The 25,725-nt window shown below is 44.1% G+C and overlaps 1 protein-coding gene across 2 annotated transcripts in view; it reads left to right on the top strand.

Moving 5' to 3' along the window:
• LLGL2 (LLGL scribble cell polarity complex component 2) overlaps positions 1-25,725 on the top strand; it is a 682,570-nt gene that overhangs the window by 136,773 nt on the left and 520,072 nt on the right. For both annotated transcript variants that reach the window (XM_085616998.1, XM_085616999.1), the window contains exon 3: positions 25,064-25,161. In XM_085616998.1, the coding sequence (XP_085473124.1) occupies positions 25,064-25,161 (98 nt within the window). The remainder of the gene's footprint in view (positions 1-25,063; positions 25,162-25,725) is intronic.

Below are 25,725 nucleotides of genomic sequence, written 5' to 3'. Positions count from 1 at the left end.
TGGCGTGCCGACAATGTAGTGGCGTGTCGTACAGTTGAGTAGCATGGAGTGTTGTTCAGTGGCGTGTCATAGAGAGCTTAATGTCATGTGTGTTTGTATATTTATATAATTGATTTCAATAGGTGTCGTGGAGTGGCGTGTCATCAAGTGGCGTGGCGTGTCATCAAGTGGCGTGTCATCGTAGAGTGGCGTGTCATCAAGTGGCGTGTCAAGTGGCGTGGCGTGTCATCAAGTGGTGTGGCGTGTCATCAAGTTACGTGTCAAGTGGCGTGTCATCGTGCGGTGGAGTGTCATCGTGGAGTGGCGTGTCATTGTGGAGTGGCGTGGCGTGTCCTAGAATGTAGTGGCGGGTCCTAGAGCAGTGTGTCGTAGAGTGGTGTGGTGTGGCGTGGAGTGGTGTGGTGTGGTGTGGAGTGGAGTGTCGTAGAGTGGAGGGACAAATAGTGGATTAGAGTGTTGTGGGGTGATGTGCCTGAGAGTGGAATGCAATGTTATAGTGTGTTTTAGAGTGTCTTAGAGTGGAAGGTCATACAGTGGAGTGGCAAGTCGTAAAGTGGAGTGGCATGTCGTACTACGGTGTAGTGTGCCTTACAATGTAGTGGCGTGTCGTACAGTTGAGTAGGGTGGAGTGTTGTTCAGTGGCGTGTCGTAGAGTGAAGTGGCGTGGCATGCCATAGAGTGCCTAATGTCGCGTGTGTGTGTGTGTGTATGTATATATGTATATGTATTATTGATTTCAATAGGTGTCGTATAGTGGCGTGTCGTAAAGTGGTGTGTCATGTAGTGGAGTAGAGTAGAGTGTCGTGGAGTGGTGTGGTGTGTCATAGAGTGGAGTGGTGCTTCATAAAGTGAAATGGCCTGTCCTAGAATGTAGTAGCGTGTCATCGAGCAGTGTGTCTTAGAGTGGAGTGGCTTGTCATAGAGTCGGGTGGCGTGTTGTGGAGTGTCTTACATTTGTTTTTTAGATTTCAATAGGTACTGTGGAGTGGCATTTCATAGTGTTGCGTCGTAGAGTGGCTTGGAATGGAAGGGCTCATGGAGTGATGTGTTGTAGAGGGGTGTGTCGTACAGTACAGGGCAGTGGCGTGGAGCAGGATCTGACTGAGAGTCAAAGGAAAATTGTCATTGCTGCATCGGACAACATTCTTTGACTAAAATGCAAGCTGGCCTCCAATGACGCCCAGCCATCTGACAATCATCGGCTCCCCAAGAGGTCTAAAAACGAGCATAATCCTGCCATCTAGTATTGGGCTCGGATGTGTGCAATTCTTTTTTTCTTCAAAGAAAATCTTTTGAGTCCTCATTATGGTAATGCTCATGGTCATCGACTCCATTGTTAGATTGTTTCCCCAATTGGGGAGTGAGGAAAAAATGTGAAGCGAAGCATAGTATAAAGAGATGTCCATGCAAAGAGGAAAGTAAGAAATATTACATTGATTGCAAATAACACAGGCGTCCGGGGAGGAGGGTGGGCGCATGTGAATCTACAGCTCTGCATGCCTCAAGTGGATGCTTATTGGGTAAGTAACATATTTGTATCATGTGTTGGCTTCAGATACACATGCTGTGCATATTCCTGTCATCTAGTGTTGATCCTAGACTTTGCAAGTTGTTTTCCTCGAGAAGCTATATGATCGGCGCCGTGCGTCGATTCTCCTCCCCCTCGAGGCATTGCGCATGTCGAAGACTTTGTTCCTCAGAAAGCTTTTTTTCCGACATTGTGCTTGGACGGATTATGTCAAAGCTGTTCAAGCTTCGATGCCACATGGCCTACAGGGAAAAAAGTAATTTCTGTAATCAATTTCTACACCTCCTCCGGATAAATAAAGCAAAGGAATAGACGCTGCAGCAAGAAGAGTTGCAACAGGGCATGCAAACCATTGGAGGATGGCAAACTGTGTGTCTCCTCTCACACTAGACCAGAGCTACCTGGGACTAGATACAAGAGCTCATACAACATCTTTTAGAGGAATACAGGAAGAAGGGGGAAGATCTAGTTAAAGAAGGGAAGATCATTTCAAATGCTAACATCAAATGTGCCTTAGATGGAGCGGACACTGCGGCTATGGGCATAAACACTTCTACTATGCTCAGAAGACATGCGTGGCTATGCATTTCTGGCTTCAAACAAGAGGTACAACAACATATTTTAAATGTACCTTTTCATGGAGAATATCTTTTTGAACCTGCAGTAGATGACCAACTAGAAAAGATTAAACAAGGCAGAGATACAGCAAAAGCAATGTGTGCTTTAGAAACCACTACACAGAAACAACAGCCCTTTTGGAAGTACCAAGGTAGAGGAGCTGCAAAAACCTCTGCCACAGAAAATACACCCTATCAATGCCAACAGCAGCAATATTATCAACAAGGGTGTTATTATCGGGGAGGATACAAAATCAATGTTAGAGGAAGAGGCACATCCATCAAGGGCTCCTCCACCCCGCAACAAAATGACTTGCTAATACTTCCCCCAAGCACAAAACACCTGTCGGGGAAAGGCTACAAGACTTCCATCTATTGTGGCAAAACATTACATAAGACCAATGGGTCTTAGACATATATCAAACCAGAATTTTGCCTAGAATTACTTCAACAACTACCGATTATTCCACCAAAAAGACCGGTATTAAATCCACAACATCTACACAGAGAAGAAGTAAAGGCATTACTGCAAAAAGGGGCCATCGAGAGAGTCCCATACAAATACCAAAACAAAGGGGTTTACTCTGTTCACTTTCTGATAAAGAAAGAAGGAACCCTAAGACCAATTCTGGATCTACGGCCACTAAATCGCTACATACTGTTAGAAGATTTTCAAATGGTTACACTACAAGATGTAATACCACTACTTCAAAAAGTTGACTTCATGACCGCATTAGACCTCAAGGACGCTTACTTCCACATTACAATCAATCCATCACACAACGTTTCTAAGATTTGTGGTAAGTGGACATCATTATCAATTCAAAGTTCTACCTTTTGAAGCAACAAACGCCCTAAGGGTATTCACAAAATGTCTAGCAGTAGTAGCAGCAAAACTAAGAAGAGAAAGCATTCATGTGTTTCCTTATTGCAACGATTGGCTGATCAAGAGTCCAGGCAAACACAAATGTGTAGCAGACAAACAAAAGACAATACATTTACTGCATCAATTGGGTTTCTCAATCAATGTGCCAAAATCACATCTCCAACCATCCCAAATTCAACCTTATCTGGGGTCAGTTCTCAATACCATTTTGGGGACAGCTCCCACCCAATCCCCAAAGGGTTTTCAGTCTCAAGAACCAACCAGATCTTTTTCAGCCACACCATCACCTACCAGTGAAAACAATCATGAGACTTTTAGGAATGATGGCTTCTTGTATAGCAATAGTGTTTAATTCTCGCCTACACAAGAGACCCCTCCAGGAGTGTTTAGCATCTCGATGGTCACAAGCAGGAGGAAATATAGAAGATATATAGTTGGTTTCACCGAAGGTTCATCAGGCTCTATCATGTTGGAACAATCGCAACATTTTAGCAGGGAGAGTCTTCAAGGATTCAATCCTGAGAATAACAATCACAACAGATGCATCACTTCTGGCATGGGGAACTCGCATGACGGACATTGTGGTTCAGGGACATTGGACACCACAACCAACATTTGCTACATATCAACATGCTGGAGCTATTAGCCATTTCTATGGTTCTCAAAGCTTTTCTCACAAACATAACAGGAAAGACGGTTTCTACGCACAGACAACATGACTGCCATGTTTTACATACAAAAACAGGGTGGGATGCATTCCATGCAGTTGTCCCAGGAAATGGGCAAAAATCACAAGATCCATCTTCTGGCCCAATACATACCAGGAGAGGAGAGCACCATGGCAGAACTCCTCAGCATAACACACCAACAGCTGCACGAATGGGAGATGTGCAGAACGTTACTACAAACATACTTCCAAAGGTGGGGAACACCAACAATAGACCTATTTGCAACAAAGGAAAACACAAAATGCCTAAGCTTCGCATCCAGACATCCACGCCCACAATCCAAGAGCAATGCTCTATAAATTAATTGATCAGGTTTATTTGCGTATGCTTTTTCTTCTCTTTCACTACTACCTTATGCAGTCAGGAAACTCAGACAGACTTATGACTATCATTCTGATCGCACCCACATGGGTTCGACAACCATGGTATACAACATTGTTAGAGCTCTCTCTACAACCTCATGAGAAGCTACCAAATTATCCAGATCTTGTAACATACCGCAATGAGTGGGTGAGACATCCCAACCTTCAACAGCTCAACCTTGCGATCTGGCACTGGAGGTCGTAGAATTTGGATACCTCAATCTACCTGAAGAATGTAAGACAATCTTGCAAGAAGATCTACAACAAGAGCATGCTACTCATGCTAAATAGAAGCGTTTTGTACATTATTGTGATACACAACGCATTAACCCTTTTTCTCCAACAGAACAGCAGCTAATAGGCCATCCGTTACATTTACAAAAGTCACACTTAGCGTAAACATCAATACTCCTACATTTAGCAGCTATTGTTGCATATTTACAAAACTGAAAACACCAATCACTTTTTTGTATTCCTATAATCAAAGCCTTCATGGAAGGATTGAAGAGGATCATTCTGCCACGTACATGTGCAATGCCTCAAGGCATGGAATTTAAACATTGTACTAACACGGCTTATGGGACCGCCATTTGAGCCACTACACAATTGTCAAATACAATTTTTAACATGGAAAGTAGCTTTCTTTCCTAGTAGCAATAACATCATTAAGAAGGGTCAGATGCAATTTCTCACCTTTGAAGAGCCTTATTTCCAAGTCTTCACAGAAAAAGTGCGTTTAAATACTAACCCTAAATTGTTACCTAAGGTTATTTCACCATTTCTTTTAAATCAAACCTTGGAACTACCAAATTTCCTTCCAAAACCACAAACTGTTGCAGAACGTTCCTTACACACCTTAGTTGTTAAAAAGGGAACCTATGTACTATGTGGAATGTACTAAACCCTTCAGAAAAAACAACCAACCTTTTGTCTCCTTCATTAATCCAAAAAAAGGAAATGCTATATCCAAAGCTGGTATAGCAAGATGGATTGTTAAGTGCATTCAAATATGTTTTGCAAAAGCAACAAAAACATTACCACATGCACCAAGGAAAAAAGGAGCAACCATGGATATTTTAGGGAATATCCCTCTCAATTAAACTTGCAAAGTAGCAACATGGATAAACCCACACACTTTTACAAAACATTATTGTGTGGATGTTCAGTCATGACAACAAGCTCTAGTTGGACAAACGTTCCTTCAAACATTATTTCAAGCAACTACACCATCTCATGCCTAAAGCCACCACATGGAGGGGTAATACTTTACATTCTTTGCATGGCTTGTGTATCTGCAGCCAACACATGCTATGTATGGATTATGCTACTTAACCTGTAAGCTTTTATTTGAAGTGTGTAGTGCTGCAGATTCACATGCACCCTCCCCGGCAGGTATTAGATGATGACAAAATACCTACAAAGCAGCATGTCTAACAAAAGAATGCCTACGAAGCAGACTATATCCTCACTGCTTTTTTGGCAAAAATAAAACTTTTGGAGGAACAAAGACTTCAACATGCTCAATGCCTTGAAGGGGAAGAGAATTGATACACAGCACCGATCATAATGCTTCCTCGAGAAAAACACCTTGCAAAGCCTGGGCCCAACTCTAAATGGCAGAAATATGCATAGCATGTGAATCAGCAGAACTACAAGCTATGAATAGATGCTTTCATGGCGAGTAACATAATCCTTTCCATTAGAGACCTGTGTAGCTGTAGATAAGCATGCTGTGCATAGTCTGTGAAGCAGTCCTCCCAAAATAGCAGTGGCTAGTCTGTGGGAGTTGCAGTGGTTTGCAAAAGTGTACGCAGAACTGCCTGACCAACATTGGCTTGATGGCGAACTAGTACATCCACACAATAATGTTTAGTAAAAGTATGTGATGTAGACCATGTATCTGCTTTACAAATATCAGCAATATAAGTATTCCCAAGAAAGGCCATAGAAGCGCCTTTTTTCCTAGTGGAATGGGCTCTAGGAGGCATAGTTGAGGTCCTTTTAGTTGAAAAGGAGCACTTATATATAGTATATCAGAGGTTCCACCAATTTGAGGAGTGTTGGTGGGCTAGACAGAGTGTAAAACAGAAAACTTAAAGGAGTGGTTAAAAAAGCCTCTCGGTAGACCTAATGTTAGTTTTAAATAATTTCCGTGAGGAGCATATTAATAACAGGAGAGGAGAAGTGCCTTTACCCCATGCGTGATAGGGAAGTCAGCATGTTGTGCCAGTACTGATAACTCTACTTAGAGGTGTCCGGCATTCTTCAGGGCCTAATTTCTTAATCTCATCACTCTGCAGGTAAAGTATGTGAAAAAAACAAACGAGCAAATGAAGATAAATTAATTGTACAAACAATGGTCCACAATCAATGTGGCTTTGACCATCGTTTTTAGCATCTGTAAAGACAATCGAGACCACACAAATGCAAAAAATGGCACTTATTATAATGAAGTGGCAAGGCAAAATATTTATTGTGCACAGCTGTATACCTAAATCTTGTGTATTGAAACTGCACCCTCAATCTTTAAATGCCACCACAAGCCCCAAATAGGTGGAGAAATATGAATGTATAGTTAAAGGCATCCAACTGTGATGTCCCAAAAACAGAAACTGCTTACCTGCAACAGCCTGGTATACTAGCCTCAACTCGCCAACTGAAGACAGACAGGGCTGTGAGTAGTATTTGGAAATATGGGTCAAAAAATGAGAAACAAGCTAAATATTCTTACATGTCGCTCAGACAGCGGAGGTTGTACAGAGAGACACATAACAAACGCACAATATCATTAATCTGAAAGAAGCTGAACCATAGCAGGTGAATACCATAGTTAGGTATCAAAGGCTCTCAAAGAACATGAAGTATATTATGTGAGGCAGCAGGGAAAAGATCAGCCTGATCGCAAAAAAGAAGTTTAAGATCAGGATCGCAGAACACCGCAGCACGATCAGCTGTAAACATAACACCACAAAGCGAACCCAACATTACCTTGAAGGCGAAGCGAGCCACAGTGACTGAGCTATCTTCTGAGCTTTGATTGATAAACCACTTTGGATTTTCGCAGGGTCGGTGGGACAAGGATTTTTTAACAGTCTGGATCAACGATGCGTATATAGGCTTAACACCCATAGAAGAGGGCTCGTGAATGAGACCCACTGGAACACTTTAGCGTGAACCCTGTGAATTGTCTTTGCTGGCCTGCATACTAGTTTAAACTGATGGAAGTTTTTTCCATGGAGCTATACATTTGTGTCACACTGATTGCCTTATTTTTGAGAGTCCCTTAGCTGAAAGTACTCAGCACTCTTGTACGCCAGGTGAGTTGTGGCTTGATGGCTCTGAGTACCCATGTTAATCCACCTGCATCTGGTCTATTTGTCATGGCATATTTATATGGCTGTATGCCATTCTGTGACTTATATAGGAGTGGGACTTCCACTCCCATGCTTCCTTCCCGGTTTGGATAATAGGTGTTTTCCTTTGCATCCAATAATGTTCTAAATCAATGTCGAAACATTTTCTGGTAGATGCCATAATGCCCTATTGATTGAGCACTGAGATAATGCTTTTCTTTAAGATGCTAGGACTGCCTGATATTTGGGACTTCAGTTGCCATCATTCTGTACACCATTGCGCTGCGATTATGTAATTTGGCATCTTACAAGCCATCGCATTTATACTGGCATCTTCCAGGAGGGTGAGCTGCTCACCCTGGACAGATTGCAACTTCTGGCAGCAGACTCTTTGAACGGTATGTGTTCCCTTTTCTTTTGCTTGAATGACAAGCCCTTTTGCGAACAGGCTGCTCTTTTCCCTGCTGCCTCGCATAATAAGCTTCATGTTCTCTTTAAGAACCCCTTTTAACTAACTATGTCATTCACCTGGTATGGTTCGGCTCTTTTCAAATTAATGATAGGTATGTTTGTTGTGTCTTTCTCTGTGCAACTTCCACTGTCTGAGTGACCTATATAAAGTTTTGGCTTGTTTTCATCTTTTGACCCATATTTCCAGTTACTGTTCGCAGCCCTGTCAGTGTGTCTTAAGTCGGCGAGTTGAGGCTAGTATACCGGACTGTTGCAGGTAAGCAGTATCTTTTTTTAAGAGGCAGCAGTTGGGTGTCTATAAATAATTTTATATATATTGATTTTTTTCCCCTATTTGTGACTTGTTGTGCCACTTGAAGAGTGCACAAGATTTAGGGATGCAGTTGTGCGCAATAATATTTTGCCTTGCCCCTACATTATATTAATTGCCTTCTTTTGCCTATGTTTGGTCTCTTCGTTGTCTTTAGAGATGCTGATGATGGTCAAAGCCACATTGATTGTAGACCATCATTTGTACTATCGAATTTACCTTCATTTGTTATTTTACCTGCAGAGTGATATGTTTAAGAAATGAGGCCATGAAGAATGCCAGTTACTTCTTTGTAGGGTTACCAGCATTGGCAGAAAAATGTTGACCTCATTATCACGGATGGGATAAAGGCCCATCCTTGCTCTTGTTTTTAATATGGGTCGGAGACATTCATTAAAACTACGATTAGGTCTACCAAGAGGCATTTGTAACCACTCCCTCACATTTTCTGCTTTAAACTGTGTTCACCCCCACACATCATACAGCTCACATTGATGGTACCTCTGATATATATAAGTGCTCCTCTTCTGCTTTTTTTGGAAGAGCTGTGGCCTACCCCACTACCACATATGTTAGTGGTGTGAGGAGGAACCCAATGATGAAGCATGCCACCCAAGAGTCAGTGAGTGTTTTTGTCCTTAACATACCGTTTCGTTTTTCCATCTGTTCTTGACTTTTAAAGAAACCTACACCTGTGAAGCATGACTATTGAGTTTGCTGTTTCGGATAGACCCGCCATGTCTACTTTGTATGGTATTGGTATGGGCCAGCAACCATCGACTTCTGCAGTGGTTGAACAGAAGCAATTTTTTGTAGGGCAGGCCTTTTGCAGACCCTGTTCCGCAGGTGAGCATCACCATAGACGCATCTCTAGCCAGCTTGGGGCACACATATAAACAACATCAGTCCAAGGTCTGTGCCACCTAATTTGCAGGGTCTTCACATCATCCACTTGGAGCTGCTAGCCACTCAACTAGCCCTCAATGTGTTTCTCCTTCAGATTCAAGGTAGGATAGTCCTTATGCTCACCGACAACATAACCACCTTGTTCTATTTGCGGAATCAGGGCGGCAATTACTTGCGTCCCCTGTCTGCCTTAGCCCAACAGATTTGATGCAGGGCCAGCTATCACAGAGTTCATCTCTTGGTAGTGCACCTACTGGGAGTGGTCGACTTTTCAGACCTGCTCAGCAGGGATTCAGCAACAAGTGAACAAGTAGGAATTCCACCCGCCAATCCTGCTCCCCTACTTCTTCAGGTGGGACACCCCAGACATAGATCGGTTCACCATGGCAGTAAATGCCAACTGCTAAAACCTTTCTGCTAGGTTTCTACACACACCATAAATGGGCAATGAACAGCACATAAATTGGTCAGGGAACTTTGCCAGCACTTGTCCACATATCACTATCCCACAAATTCCATACATGGTAAGGAACCTGAGGTAAACAACCCTCCTCCTCGTCCTGGTGACTCTGGCATGGGCAAGACAACCATGGTTCTCCAACCTGCTTTAGATGTCCATTGCACCCACACAAGAGGCTTCCCAACAGGCAGGAACATCCCTCTCACTCAAGATCAAGGCAAAGTTAGGCACCCAGACACCAGGCAGCTGAATCTAGCATTTCGACTCCTAAAGTCGTAGAGTTTGATTCCTTTGGTTGTCGTAGGAGTACATGGATGTATTTAAAGAAGCCTGTAGACTGAACACATGCACCTTCTATGCTGCTAAGTGGAAACATTTTGTGCATTACTGTACCCTGAATAGCATTAATCCACTCACCCCCACAGTGCAGAACATTATTTGTTATCTCCTACATCTTCAAATGCCGTGGCTGATTTATATCTCAACCAGGTTAACCCTAGCAGCTATTGTGGCATACATGTAGAACATGAGAACACTCTTTTTCTCTTCTCAAGCCCTGTTATCACAGTTTTCGTAGAAGGCCCCAAGTGGTTAATCTTACCTAGGGTACTCCCTGCTCTAATCTGGAACATTAACATTGCCCTCACCAGACAAATGGGGCCACCCTTCAAGCCCATGCATTCATGCCCTCTGCAGATCCACTCCTGGAAGTTTGCCTTCATCATCGAAATCACCTCATTTATACGCATCAGTGACTTTCAGGCTCTCACTCTCCTGGAGCTTTTTTTTCCAACTACACAAGGACAAAGTGGTTCTCAGAACCAATCCCAAGTTTTTGCCAAAGGTGGTCTCTCCATTCCACCTTAACTGAATCCATTGAGCTTCAAGTCTTCTTCCCACAATCTGACTAACTAGCTGAAAGAGCACTCCACACCCTTGATGTTAAACGTGCGGTTATGTATTACATTGACTGGAACAAACCCTTTCATAAAACACAACAGCTGTTTGTAGCTTTCTCCCACCCTTAGAAAGGACATGCTATTTCAAAGGCTGGAATTGCCTAGTGTATTGTTAAATGCATCCCGACCTGCTAAAGCTAAAATAAATTTACCTTCCTGCCCGAGACCACACACCATCTGCAAGCAGGGAGCTACTATGGCTTTACTGGAGGACATACTCATACTGTTACAAAACATTATCATTTGGACGTCCTGTTACAAGAGCTAACCAGACAGAGTTGGTTAAGCAGTCCTCAGGACTTTGTTTCGAACCTCTGTATCTTCCACTGGCTAGCCACCGCTTAGGGGAGTATCTTGTTACCGTCTGTTCAGAGCCTGTGTATCTACAGCCACACATGCTACAAATGGAATATGTAACTTGCCCTTTAAGCATCTTTTTGTTGCATATAGTGCCGTAGATTCCCATGCGCCCGCCCTCCTTCCCAGGAGCCAGTGGTTGTTGCAGATATCTTCCTCTTTAACATATTTATTTCTACTTGCATGGTCGCTTTTCTTTTCTGTACACGCTTCTCTATTCTTACTCTCACTCGTTGGGCAAAAACACAATCTAACAATTGAGTCATGACCATGTGCATCTACATCCAGTGGAGGAGTCACAGAGACCTGGACTCGAAAGACTTCCTAGAAGAAAAACAACTTGCAACATTTGAACCCAACACTAAATGGCAGCAGTCTGAAGAGCATGTGAATCTACAGAATTACATGCAGATCAGACAGTCGAGCTCTCATCAACCTAACTTAAAAAAATGGCTAAAATCAAACCCCCTTTTTTTTATTTTTTTTACTCAAAAGCACACATTGCCACAGCTGTCCCTGGCACTTAAGGGAACAACTTTGTTCATGGATGTGAAAGGACAGAGTGGTGCCTCTCCCAGTGAAGTTATCCAATGACTTAATTGGACTGACTCCCCCCACCTTACTGACGAGGCCTAAAAAAACGAGTCTGGGGTTGTTTGTGTTGTGTTCCTTTCTGGAGCACGCTTTGACTTGCAGTTCGAGATGGACTGCTCTCATTAGGAGCAGGGTCTTTACTGATTTGGATAAGTTGGGCCTCTGTCTAGAATGGCACAGTGGGTGAAAAACAAGCATTCCTTCACATTTTGGGTTTAATTTTCCTGCTGAAAGCCACATCACTGTGTATTCCCTAGTGTCTCTAGTTTTCAGAAAGGATTGGTAGGCTCCTGAAAGCTGCCCAACCCTGTGCCTAAATACTGCAGGCTACCCCACCGGAATCTTCCCCATCAAAGAAATTCCCTGTCATCCAATATGTCAGTTGTTGCTCATACACATGGATAACCCATCCATGTCTGATAACTCCTCACTCAGAAGACCTTGAGAAACACAGATATGAGTCAAATTATTGGAGGGGTATGTGCCTGTGTGAGAAACATTATAGGAAACTACTATGTTTTGTGGATTTTTTTTGAAAACCTGACTGTCTTGTTCAGTGAGTTTCCCAGCGAGCCAATTGGGGCAAGTTCTGTCTAGCAACCATCGGCTGAAACCTTATGACATGTAGATGTTAAAGTTATATGGTATGTCTGTTACTGTTCAGCCCAAGGGTGGTATTGGTGACCAAAAGTCTGGTGTGGTATGCTTGCAGCTAGTTTTCAAATGTGCAAAATGCATTACGTCCACTTTATTTCCTGTGGGCCCTCTGAACTCCAAGAAAGCCCATACATGTCAGGTGCCCCCACACTTAGTAGATACAAATGAACAAATCTGTGGGTTAAGCCTTGATAGGAGCACTAGATTGCTGACAAAATATATATATATATATCTATATGTGTTCCTGTTTGAGGGAGATGGGGAAACAGCATGTTTTGGAAAACAAAGTGCAAAAGATTTGACAAGCTTCACGATGAGCAGAAACCTCTGGTCTGCCAGTCAGAATTAGGGAGATCTGGCATGCAGAAACGTTAGGATGTATAAATGATACAAATATATGGTTCTGGTATGTTTCCATTCAGCCCAGGGGTGATATCTGTGACTAAATGTTAGGCACCCTAAACCAGGATTTTACTTTCAGCAGCTTTCCAAAATGCCTCAAACACTGGTGTAGGTCATGTGTGGCAGTAGATGTACATGCATTGCATACTCATGCCATCTAGTGTTGGGTCCAGATAAGTGGAAGTTGTTTCTCTTCAAAGAAGTCTATAGAGTCGCGAGTTCAAGTGATTTCTTCTCTATTTCGTAATGTGCATGGGCATCGACTCCATTGTTATATTGTTTCCTTTCTGCTGTCGGGTCCAGACATGTGTGACTGTGCTCCGGTTCGAGACTGTTACGGTGCTCTTTTTGGTTTGTGCTACACTCTCATCCTCGTCGTTATTGTTTTGATCACGTTTACACATTTTGCGAGCTGACTCGCTTTGACCCGGGCCCTTAGTGGACCACGTCCTACAGGGCCTTCTCCCTCAACCTCCATCCGTTTCTCCAGAGAATGTCCTGCTGGTGATGGAATAGATGCCTTCCGTTACTGTCCTCACTGCCATGCGAAATAACCTCAAATCAACTTGCATCAGGTCGGTAATCCGTGTTTGTGACCGGAACATAGAGAGGCCGATTGTGAGGCCTGTCTCTCTTTCCGCTCCAAAAAAACACTTCGAGACAGTCGAGCACATCGGCTTGAATTCCAGCGAAGAAACATCGAGGACACTCGACATCTTCAGACATGAAAACGTCAAAGAACATTAAGAGGAACACCCTGGATCATCCATTGCGGAGGAAAAGGCATTCTCCGTTGCAGGCAGTCCTGGCTGCAACGTTGAGGTCGACTTGGAGATGCAGAACGTTATACCAACTGAACAGTCTGTGTACGGTTACCCCTGTGCCTCAACATCATGTTGAATACTCGGAGACACATGGCCCCTGGTGATCAGGAAGCCCTCAGTCCACCACTACCTGTCGGTAAATGGTTGGCACCGAACTACTGGTTCGGATGCACCGCCCTCTAGCTCGGCACTGAAATACCAACCGGAGATAAGGGCTTGGCTATCCAGCCCCTCGGTTCGGAGCCCACCAGCCCCATCCACCGCTTCAACACTGTTGGGATCTATTAACAGAAACAGGGCTTGGCTCTGAAAGACTCGAAGCCGGCTTCCAAACCAGATTCCGGCAAGCCAGTGGAGACCATTCTACATAAACTACAGGAGAAACTGGATGCTCGCCAAAAGTAGATCCACATCCAGCCTCATACAGGGCGTATCCATGTCAAGCCCTCGAGTCCAATTCCTCCACCATCGAAAAGACAGCAGTCTCTCTAGGAGGCTCTTGATTTACCCATGCCCTCCAAATAAAGAAAGTGGACTAAGCCACTGGATCTTTACCGTTTCCACCACCTCCACCATCACCACCACCCCACACCTTCCTCCACCACCACTAACAGACTCACTTCCTCCACCACAGTCTGTGGGAGATACCCTAGGCATATCAACTCGGGGGTCTCCAGAATATGCTACGTGTGGGCATTGTGCGGGGGATGACACCTTTGGGTCAGTGTCGCATAGATGGTGAATATTCTAGGCGTTCCAAGGGTCGTTGTGTCCCAGGTTTATATTCCGCCACTCCCCTCTTGACGATTAAACAAAGTACCAAGAGTTAATAGGTAGAGTTGCTGCTTTTCATGAGGTAGAGCTCTACAAGGAACCCCTAGAAGAGGATTTCCTCTTTGAGACTCTTTTATCTTCCCATAGGGCCACTCAATATTTACTCATACTACTCAACACGCTTTCCCACGTAACTCTGTCAGCGGACACATCACTCATAGGTTGGGGTGCTCACTTACAACATCTCACAGTACAGAGTCTCTGGGATGCCAAAAACTAGACACAACCAGGGGGTGGGGTTGAGGGACACATTCTCTACAGATGTCACGCCTATCTCAGACCATTTGGCATTGGACTCTACATCACAACATTTATCTGTCAGCGGAAACCTTCCGGGGACAGACAACGACTTTGCTGACCTCCTTAGCAGGGTGTGGCAACAAGTCCACAAGTGGAAACTCCACCCACCCCAAGTTCTCCTCCCTTACTTTCACAAGTGGGAATTTCCTTAAATAGAAAACTTTGCAAACACAGACAGCGCAAAATGCCCAGACTTCGTTTCAAGGTTCCCAGACCCCCTATCCAAGGACCATACACTATGGATAAATTGGTCTGGGAAATTTGCCTATTCTTTTCTGCCTCTCCCTTTCCTTCCTTTTCTGGTTTGTAAACTCAGGGAAATATCCCTCACAGTAATAGTAGTGGCTCCCACATGGGCTCAACAGCCCTGTTTCACAACACTACTAGACCTCACCGTAGTTCCCCACAATAAGCTTCCCATCAGGCCATACCTTCTCACTCAGAACTGTGGCGAAATCCGGCTCCCAGATACCCATGCACTCAACCGGGCGATTTGACTCCTCAGGTCATAGAATTCGATAACCTCAATAACCTAAATGCCTAGTTTTTAGACTCGACCTGCATGCACAACATAGCTGGAAAGGGGCTCTCGTTTATAGACCCCCTGGCCCTCTGTCAGGCTTTACTAACCTACTGTGAACTCATTTCCCCCATGTCATCACTACCCAAAACTTACTACTCCTAGGGGATTTTAACATCCACAGTGAAAATGCTTCCAATCCCGATGCCACAGCCTGCCTAACCGATTTAGCCACACTTGATCTCTTGAAGATCAACAACGTACCTACCCACTCTGCAGGGCACACTCTAGATCTTGTCTTAACCAATTCCCCTAACATCATCTGTGGGGAAACTCGTCCTTTGACTTGGTCAGACCATTCTTTGGTGGATTCCCAACTCATGAGTCCCAGAATTCACCCCACCTCTAAATCTCACACCACACACTGGTACAGGCCATGGTATAAACTCAACCTGACCAATTCAAGACCCCTTTTAATTCCTGGAACACCTACACTGCCACATAAAGTGTAGAAGAACAGCTAACACATTTGAACTCCATCGTACAATCCACTGTAGATCATGTAGCACTGTGGAAACCGCAGACCCACCCTCCCAAACATTCCTCAACGAGTTGGTACTCCCCTATCCTCCGGGCGGAAAAGAGCCAATGTAAAAAATTGGATCGTAAATGGTGACACTCGCACAATGCACAGTACAAATTGAGATTCAAAGCTGCACTGTCTTCTTATCATAAAAACATAAAGTCCGCACGAAAACTGCATATCGCAAACCAACTAGAACAAGCTGGGAACGACTCTAGGACCCTCTATCAAATCCTGAAAACCCTCACTAGCCCCAAGGCTTGCGATACCGCGGAGATTCCCTCACAGTCGCTGTGTGATAATATAGCGTCCTTTCTAACTCAGAAAATTTACGCCATTTACCATAAAATTATTACATCTATCGGAATTCCTAACAACTTCCCCCATAGAACGCCCTACTACCCCCATCTACACCGCGCAGATGCACTTTTTTCCTTCGCTAACGCCAGAAGAGGTAGAATCTCTTCTTACCAAAGTCAAATCTGGGTCCCCCCTAGCTGTAATTCCCGCAAAAATCTCCTCCCGACTAGCGCAACAGCTAGCCACACCCATCTGCACCATCCTCAGCTGCTCTCTGAGAGCTGGCAGACTCCCCCCAGAATGGAAAGCAGCACAAGTCGTCCCCATTCGTAAAAAACCCCAAATCTCCGCTTCCGAGCTGTCAAACTATCGCCCCATTTCTCTGCTCCCCCTTCAGAGCAAACTACTTGAAAAACATATAAATAGGCACTTGGAAAAGGCACTTTGGGAGAGGAGTTGGCCTAACGGCTAGGGCGGTCGACCTCGAATTTGGGGAACTGGGTTCGAGTCTCGGCAATGATGCTGAACATCCTGTGATTCTGGGCAAATCACTTAATCTCCCCATTCCTAACAAACATGAATGTGTGTCCTCATGTAACGTAACTGGTGCTATGTAAAGCGCTCTGATACCCGATTCGGGTCAAGTTCGCGCTATATAAAAATTTGCCAAAAAAAAAAAGAACTTGTCTGACTTTATGGAAACCTCGTATTGCCTGGACGTCTCCCAGTCTGGTTTCCAGGCCAAGCACAGTACAGAGTCCGCCCTGATGGAGGTAACTGATAACATTAGAATGGCCTTGGACAAGGGTCAGGGAGCACCTTTAGTGCTGCTCGACCTATCTGCGGCGTTTGACACCATCTCTCAGCAAATCCTTCTGGAGAGACTCCAGGACATCGGGGTTCAAGGGGTTGCTCTGAAATGGCTGACAGACTTTCTAACAGATAGAACCCAGACAGTCACTTTGAGTACCTTTAGGTCTAAGACCACCAAAGTTACCAAGGGAGTACCCCAGGGCTCCTGCTTGAGCCCTACCCTCTTTAACCTTTATGTTACTCCCTTGGCAAAACTAATGAGGACCCTGGTGTTGAGTCCCATCTCTTACGCAGCGACACCCAGCTCCTACTCACCTTTAAGGAGTCTAATCCTAACATACAACTCACCTTGTCGGAGGGCATGAAGACCATCGCTGCCTAGATGAGAGCAAACTTCCTGCAACTTAATGCCGAAAAGTCGGAGGTCATGTTATTTGGAGGTGCAGCAATAAGCTGGTCTCCCAGCTGGTGGCCGGAGGAGCTGGGATCAGCTCCCACTCCAAAAGGAGTGGTCAAGAACCTGGGAATCCGGATTAACCAGAATCTCACACTTGAAGCACACACCACTACCATCGCTAGTACCTGCTATCACACACTCAGCCTTCTTAGAAGAGTGTTTCCCATGCTACCATCCTCCACGAGAAAAACACTGATGCAAGCTCTAGTGTTAAGCCGTCTGGACTACTGCAATGCACTGTTCGTTTCGGCCAGTGAGGCTTCCTTAAAGAAGCTGCAGGTAGTCCAGAATACAGCAGCCCGACTAGTAGAAAATGCCCCCCACCCCCCGGACGGCCTCTACACCACTTCTTCACAAACTCCATTGGCTTCCCATGAGAAAGCGGGTGAAATTCAAGATTTGCTGCACAGTCTTTAAAGCCCTTAATGGCCTGGAGCCTACCTACCTATCGGACAAACTGTTAAAATATACCCCCTCCCAGCCCCTTCGATCAGGTTCCAAGCTACTTCTTTGTACTTCAAGAATCTGAAAGGCTCGGTCAGGTGGCAAAGCATTTACTTACCTTGCCCCGACCTTGTGGAACGAACTCCCCTGCCAACTACGCGACTGCCAGAGCCTTCCCCTTTTCAGGAAACTGTTAAAAACTCATCTCTTCTAAGCTCCACTTGTTTGACTGTAACATGCTGTCCCAGCGCAGAGATACACCTGACGGGGTGATTCGGGCGCTATATAAATTAATAAATATCAAATATTAATGTATGACAATCCTTAAAGTATCTTGTAGGCCTACCACTAGAGCATGCTATGCAGTATAAATGGAAAAAATGTGTTTGTTATTGTCATACTAAACAAAATAATCCATTCAGTACAAAGCCACTTTTCTCTGAAAGAATTGGTTATATAAATGTATATGCATATATTTTATTCTTTAACAACAATTCAAATTCCGTATTGCACTGAAAAACTAGATTCAAACTGTCAGTTTTTCTATAGATAGCTCCTAAGGAGCTTTGTTTCTGAACAGTTTTTAATATGTTATGTTCTTTATATAATTGGTGATAATTGATTTTATTGTAGCATGAAAGGTATGAAAATTCATGTATAGGGTTTTGTGCAAGAGTTTTTTATGTACAAGATTTTAAATACATGCACATGCCCTTTTTGTAATCTGTCTCACATTGACAGAATGTAACTGTGATTTTGTATCTAATTTTTCAATGTAATATGGAATTCTAATTGTTAAAGAATAAAATATATGCATATACATTTATATAAACTGCTCTCTCCGGTGAAAAGTAGCTTTTCATTGTTATTATTTTGAATTACTGTAATTTTATGTTCACTTGCTAGTATTGTTTTACATTACAACACATAGAATTGGTCCTTTATTTGGAATTCACAGAATCATGGTTTTCGAACTATAGGTTGGTCCTTTTTTACTACTGTTTTGTAAACCTCTCTTATGGTCAGTTAACATGATAAGTGAAAAGGGAATCTGTTAGTGTTGAATTAACCTTAGAAGAACCTTTTTTTTCTAACTTGACAGAGTGGTCCTTCGTACCAACCCCACATTCCTTCCAAAGGTGGTCTCCCACTTTCACCTCAATCAATCGATCGAGTTGCCAGTGTTTTTCCATCAACCAGACTCAGTTGTAGAAATGACTCTCTATAGATTAGATCTCAAAAGGGCCCTTATGTACTACATTAACCAAACAAAAACTTTTCAGAAAACAAAACAGCTGTTTGTTGCTTTTTCGCCTCCTAAACAAGCATTGGCATAGCCAATAGGTCTCGCCTTTGGGACCTTATAAGTGTTTAGCCATGCAACAGTTGCATAACTAAATACTTAGAAGGTTCCAAAAGCGAGACCTATTGGCTATGCCAAGCGGCAGTGCGGCCGCGAAAGTGATCGCGATCATACATCAAAGCGGCCGTGCACATGCACTGTAGCTCTAGGCTGGCCTGGTGGCACTTTTTGGAGCCCTCTCAATAAGTCCCGCCAGACCAGCGCATACGCTGGGTCAGGCGAGACCTAAAAAGGGAAACCTCTGTCCAAATCAAGTATTGCCAGGTGGATAGTGAAGTGCTTTGAAACATGTTGTCTTAAAGCCTAGCCAACTTAATCTACACCTCCTCTTGCTCATTCTGTCCAAAAGATAGGGGCTTCTATGGCTTTCCTAGGCAATATCCCACTTGCTGACATATGCAAAGCAGCTAAATGGTCTACAGCACACACCTTCACTAAATATTATGTGGATGTTCTAGGTACATCCACATAAGGCCAGGTAGTGCTACGTACACTCTTTCAGACAACTTCAAAGCCCACTGGTTAACCACTGCTTTTGTGGGGCACTGCTTTACAGTCCATCTATGCAAAGCATGTGTATCTACAGCCCTATGCTTAATTTGTAATACAATAAGTGCCAGGGCTCTGACCAGGCGGTTACTGCAACTTGCTCCACCCATTGCCCCTTTTATCGCTGCCAAAACAACTACTAACCATCTCTCGCCTGCAAGCGTGACAGTTCAGCTTATTCCAGGTCCCCAAAGCTAAAGGAATGGCTGGAGATGCAGGTATTAGTACTTTTTAATGTGTATTGTATTAAGAAAAACACCCGTAGTTATGCTCATCTCTGGATTAGATGAGCAGTGCCACCATGTGGCAGACTGTCATAAGAGCAGTGTTTACAATTAAGTGCTGGTGCCGAGCACCGGAAACAAATTAAGTGGCGTTGCGGGGCACCGGACACCACCTGCTCGAATTAAGCACTTCTACAGGCACCTATGCCTTGAACTGATTATGATACTTACCCTGTAAGCATCTGTTCATGGCATGTAGTGCTGTCGATTCACATGCGCCTACCCAGACACCTGTGGCCGTTGCAGTTTCCTTTAACCTTGTTAGGTCTAGCCTGAGACAGCGGTCGCCTGAGACAGCGCATGCGCTGTCTCTTCGAGACATTTAGTAAGTGGATTTTAAAAGTGCCACCAGAGGCTTTTGCTGGCCTCAAGCTTGCGGTTATGCGTGCGAGCGCGCACACAGCCGCCAGCTTTCAGCGCTCGATCAGGCGCCATCTGGACTCGCCAGCCTGTTTTTACTTTTGCTGTAGCGCGCGCGCACCACTTGCGTGCTTTTTAACACAAAAATTATTTTAGAGCGCGCGCACCACTCGCTTGCTTTTTTAAAATTTTCTTTTAGTGCGCGCGCACACAACTCCCGGACTTGTTTTTATTTTGGTGCAGGTGTTTGATACATATGGATCAGTCAGCCATTGGGATGCCACCGCCGTGCATTTGGGAGTCAGTTTCTAATGATTCATGTTGCACGTCTATCATTTTAACCTGTTCTATTATTAACCTATGCGATGGTACTCAGTTTAGCGACTTCGGACGGATTGAAGGCTGTGTTAGCCTTGCCAGCATTCAAACTAGTGAGCTGCAGATCAAAGCAAATCTCGGGAATGAGTATTTAACTCGCTGAGCCTTCCTTTTGGGCTTAGTAACACTTGTGGTTGTTTATTCGGGGCCACACAGGAAGTGCACTTTGAACCAGCTGAACTCAGTCACCTGTGAGATACGTCCCAATCCTTGTCTGGATGTGTCACCGACAAGTTTCTTTATCTTCTCGCTCATGTGCAGCTGCTCTCAGATTGGGGGTTCTCACGTGCACACCTTTCAGATACCAGCCTGAAGCGTGTTCTTCAGTACAGTATGCAATGGGGGAAATATTTCCTCTGCGTCAGGTTTCTAAACCCTTTCAAGCTTTATGGATTTTATAAAGGGCCACAGTTTTACAAACTTGCAGACGTTTTGCAAAGCAACTGTTTCAACCATGTGATCCTGCAAAGTGTCACCTTTGCAACCTTCCCAGGGGAGCTGCATATTTCGCTGACCCCACCCACCAATGACCCGCAGTACTTACAGTGAAATGCCTACTCTCCCCAGCAGACGGTGCCAGAGGCCAGGACCTATGCTACGTGTGTGAGGATCTGGCCCCCAAGGGATATAGGAAAGACAAACGCACATACTCCCAGAAACACAATTCTTCAGGTCACGTGATTTAAGCACATCACTGAACCCTTAGCCTTTGGGTCTGGAGCGATTCAGTGTGATTTCTGAACCAAAGAGACACCCAAGTCCAACATCTTCGTGAATGAATCTTTCATCACAAGCGAACAGTGGTCCAGTCGTTCACTAACTGCAGATTATTCTATGGTGTCGTGAGCTCTGGGCAGTTTGTGAGACATAGTCCATGCAGTTTTAATGCAGTGACCACTGGCCAGTGCTTGGTGTTGTCATTCAAACATTCTTTTTTCTAAAGTGTTCTCCCATAAGCAATTTCATGTGTGTGTGCATCTGAGGCAGTGCAAACCCAAGGGACAGCGACATTAATTAAAAATTTCCCATAAGCAATCTCATCAGCAGCCACGCTTCTCCAGTTTTGGTGTTTGTGCGTATCGCTGTGAGTCACTGTGTCTGTTTAAAATTGTCTGTCAGTGCGCACTGGCTTTTACTTGTATTGTCTGCTGTGTGCTTAATGTATATATCTGTGTCGCTGGGTCAGTTTGCAGCGGCATTTCTCTGTCACTCACACTTACACATAGCTGTTTGCCCATGTGTTGTGCGTGTCTCCATGTGCCTCTTTGTTTCCTTTTCAAGTCTAGAGAATTGTCTGTTTATTGTGTGCCTGTTTCCGTGAGTCGCACCTTCACACTGATTACCTGTCTTCATCTGTGTGTGTGTTCATCTCTTTGAGGATCTAGCTTGTGCCGATGGTGTGTCTGTCAACCCGCGGGCTCATCTGTTCATTCCTTTGTGTGTCTTGGCGCAATCAACAAATCCAGACTACTCTGCAGCAGCCTCTGCCTCATAGAATGAGCTGTGTTTACAGAATGTTGATCATTATAACCACCTACTAAATTACACACAGCAGGAATTAACACATCTTGGCAAGGACGAGCAATATCCTGTGATTCTGGGTAAATCACTTAATCTCCCCGTGCCTAATAAAAACAAGCATTGGCGAAGCCAATAGGTCTCGCCTTTGGGACCTTATACGTGTTTAGCCATGCAACAGTTGGTGTTGTTGCACCAAGGATATTGTGCTGCTTAGGTAAATACTTATAAGGTCCCAAAAGCGATACCTATTGGCTATGCCAATGCTTGTTTAATCTGCATGGCCATCTCTTTACAATGGAGTAGATGCCCATGCGCATTACCACCAAGAGGAGGTGTCACTCACACTTTCGACTCTAAAGACTTCTTAGAAGAAAAAAACTTGCACACATCCAGACCCAACACTAGATGGCAGGAGTATGCAAAGCATGTAAATCTACTGCACTACAGGCCACAAACAGATGCTTACAGGGTAAGTAACATAATCCTTTTGTAACATGAATCTTTTCTTGATTTGCATGCTGTACATCATTGCGTCATCTAGTGGTTGGGTCTGGAATAGTCTCCTAGTCCCTTTTTTCCCCCCTTCTTTTCTCTTGGGGCTTTGTCAACCATTTGGTGGTGGGACCTTCCCCAGTGACAATGAGACGTACCACCCCAGAAGTCTCTTTTCTGCTGCTGAAACATCTTTTCTGCTGCTGAAACATGTCAGAGCTCCAGGACTGTTATAGCAGAGCCAAAAGTATGTGCCTACAGAGACATTGAGGAAAATGGCTAGAAAAGCAGATTCGACTGTGAACTTTGAGAGAAACAGGAAAACTGCAAGGAAAAACAAAAATCCTGGATTTTCCTAGAAATGTTGACCACACGAGTCAGACAATGTGCGACCGGAGGATCAGAGTTGTCGAGAGAGAGAGAGAGAGAGAGAGACGGTTGTGCTTGAAGTGCCAGCACATGTTCACCCAGAAGGACAGCCACAAGGTCAGTAAGCTCTGTTTGCCCAAAGACCACAAATCTAAGGAGTGAGAGACGTTTGCAGTGTTTCTGTCCAAGACCCTCTAAGTTGAGCAGAAGCAGAGTGGGGCACATTACGCTATGGTGCAGTCACACCAAAAGCAGCCCTCTCTCAAATACCTGGCCCTATCGAGTGACACAGAAAACCCTAAAGAAACCAAGATGGTTGGAGGGGAAAGGGCCAAGAGCAAGGGGAACGTAGTGGACCTCGAAAGAGATGGTTCATCAGAAAAGACGCAGAAAAGAAGAAAATGTAAAAAGTGAATGCAGGTAACCCCACAGAACCACCGTAGGATTGAACCAAAATCCTCAGACTAGATGTCTTCAAAAACACCTCCGATGCTCAGAGATTCTCCACACTCTAAGGCAAATTGAAAGACAAGGAATCCCACAGGTCTAACCACAGAGACTATTGGGTACAAGCCCTTAGAGTGCAACTTGACTTTGAAAGAGGATTGGAATTGGAAACCAGAAAAGGAATAGAAGGGAAAAGATGCTCCAATGCCAAGGAGAAACACTTTTGATGGCATTCGACACTGAGCAGCAGGTGTTCAAAATCATAAGGAAGAAGCGCTAGCTTGAGTCTGAAATGTCAGCACTACTTTAGAGCAAAAGACGTTAACCACTTTCTCAACAGATTTCGGATGCTCTGCTTCCTGTGTTACTGCAACAAGAAAAAGGCAGTAAGATCAGGTACATGATTATACAAAACATAAATATAATGCAACAATGAAAGTGTTTTTTTTTTAATATCACAAAGAAATATATATCACAAAAAAACATTGATATCCGTACAAAATATATATATATATGCATGCTTTTTACTAAGACCATAGTAAAAACAATACAACGCAATCATAGACTAACGGTGCTCACACAGTTACACAAAGACCAAAATCAGGGAACAAAATTACCAGTGTAAACAGGAAAAATAACAATGGCAGAGGCTGATAAATTCACAAAAGAACAACACTGATTGGACAAAACACAAAACCAGGGGTGCCAATAAATACATCCTCTTGAGTAGGTGCCAAAGATAAGCGTTGACGGCGTTGCAGCCAAATATAATTGGTATGGTCATCATTATGACAAACACAACAATTGACAGAGCATCCAACAAGGAATTTTATTTGAGGTCGCCTTCCAGTTTGAAGGCTACTCAATACGTAGTCAGTAGAAAATTAAATTATATCCCACATGAGGGCTCAGGACGAATCACGAGTCCAGTCAAAGAAGTACTGGAACAAATGCGGGAAAGGACAAAGCAACAAGTCTCAGTCCTCCAGCAGAAGCCGGTGCAAGCTCAATGGCCAGCACGAGAGACAATGATTTAATATCTATCCGGAACTACGGATCAGCATCACATTAGGATGACATGCTTTAAGCCCGAGGTTTAACCCAGGATAGATATCTTGCATGGCTTTCAGTTTCTGTCCTGGATTGAGAGCATCTCTCCTCATCCTGGGAGGGGGCATGCTACTGTGCACGTTATTCCCTGTCCCAGCCCTTCCCATGCTGGTGGAAAAGCTACATTGAAGACTCAATTACATTTAAGTGATAGACTTGTTAAGCTTGTGAGGCAACTTAGCTATCCGCACCTATTGATTTGATCTCAAGAATGCTGATTCCCTAACATGGATTCTAGCATTTATCTCCATGTCACCCCTCATGTCTGCAAAGCATCACTGACAATGGGTCTCTCTGGATGTTCCAGCAGTCTTTGCCCATTCTCCAGACGTTTCTTTATCACTTCACCTTTCCTGGATGTTTGATTAGACCCAGATTCTGAATGCATGTGTTTCTTAAAGCCCTATCTATCAGTTCCTTTAATTGATTCTGGATACTCTGATGGCTTTGTTTTGTGGACCCACTATCACTCTAGCTCTCGCCTTGGATGCTCTGTTCACTCCCTCATGTATTTTTTTCTTTCAGACAGTGGAGCATGGATTTCCACATCAACCCAGCGCTCTGGGGTTTAGCCCTTCTCTACATCTTATGGCAATCGGCACTCGCTCAGGAGCCATCAAGCTGTATCCTTTCTGCATTGTTTCCTCAATTGAGTATGGGTGTGGGAAGGGTTTAGGAGAGGGTTACAAGAAGAATGTTCTGAATAACAATATCTGCTATCTGGTAGGAATGCTATCAGTCTGGCAGATAGTCTCTCTTGGACCCATATTTAAAGGAAGAATGTCTGATACTTACATGGCGGGCAGAGTTAAGTCATTAGCTGCATGAGAGCGAGAGAGAGAGAGAGAGAGAGAGAGAGAGAGAGAGAGAGAGAGAGAGAGAGAGAGAGAGATTGATTTGAATTCTGTATCAGTGTAACATATTCTGATTTTGTTTCTTTATTGTACAGGAGAGGCATCTACTGAAGGTGCATCTGTACTTGTGAAATATTGTGCAATTGACTTTGGTGAATTTATATCTATGTTTCTCTGTGGGTGTGTATTAAATATGTGTGACGCCTTTGTATTTCTCTGCTTTTGTGACTGTGTCTTCTGGCCAGTGTGTGTTGGGCCTGAAAGACCAGAAAGCAAAGGCTGGTGATAAACATCTGCCTGTGCTTTGTGTGCGTTACATGTGGATGCACGTTC

The sequence above is a fragment of the Triturus cristatus genome, chromosome 7, assembly GCF_964204655.1.
Source record: "Triturus cristatus chromosome 7, aTriCri1.1, whole genome shotgun sequence".
Lineage (NCBI taxonomy): Eukaryota > Metazoa > Chordata > Amphibia > Caudata > Salamandridae > Triturus > Triturus cristatus.
This window is presented reverse-complemented; position numbering and strand designations above follow the sequence as displayed.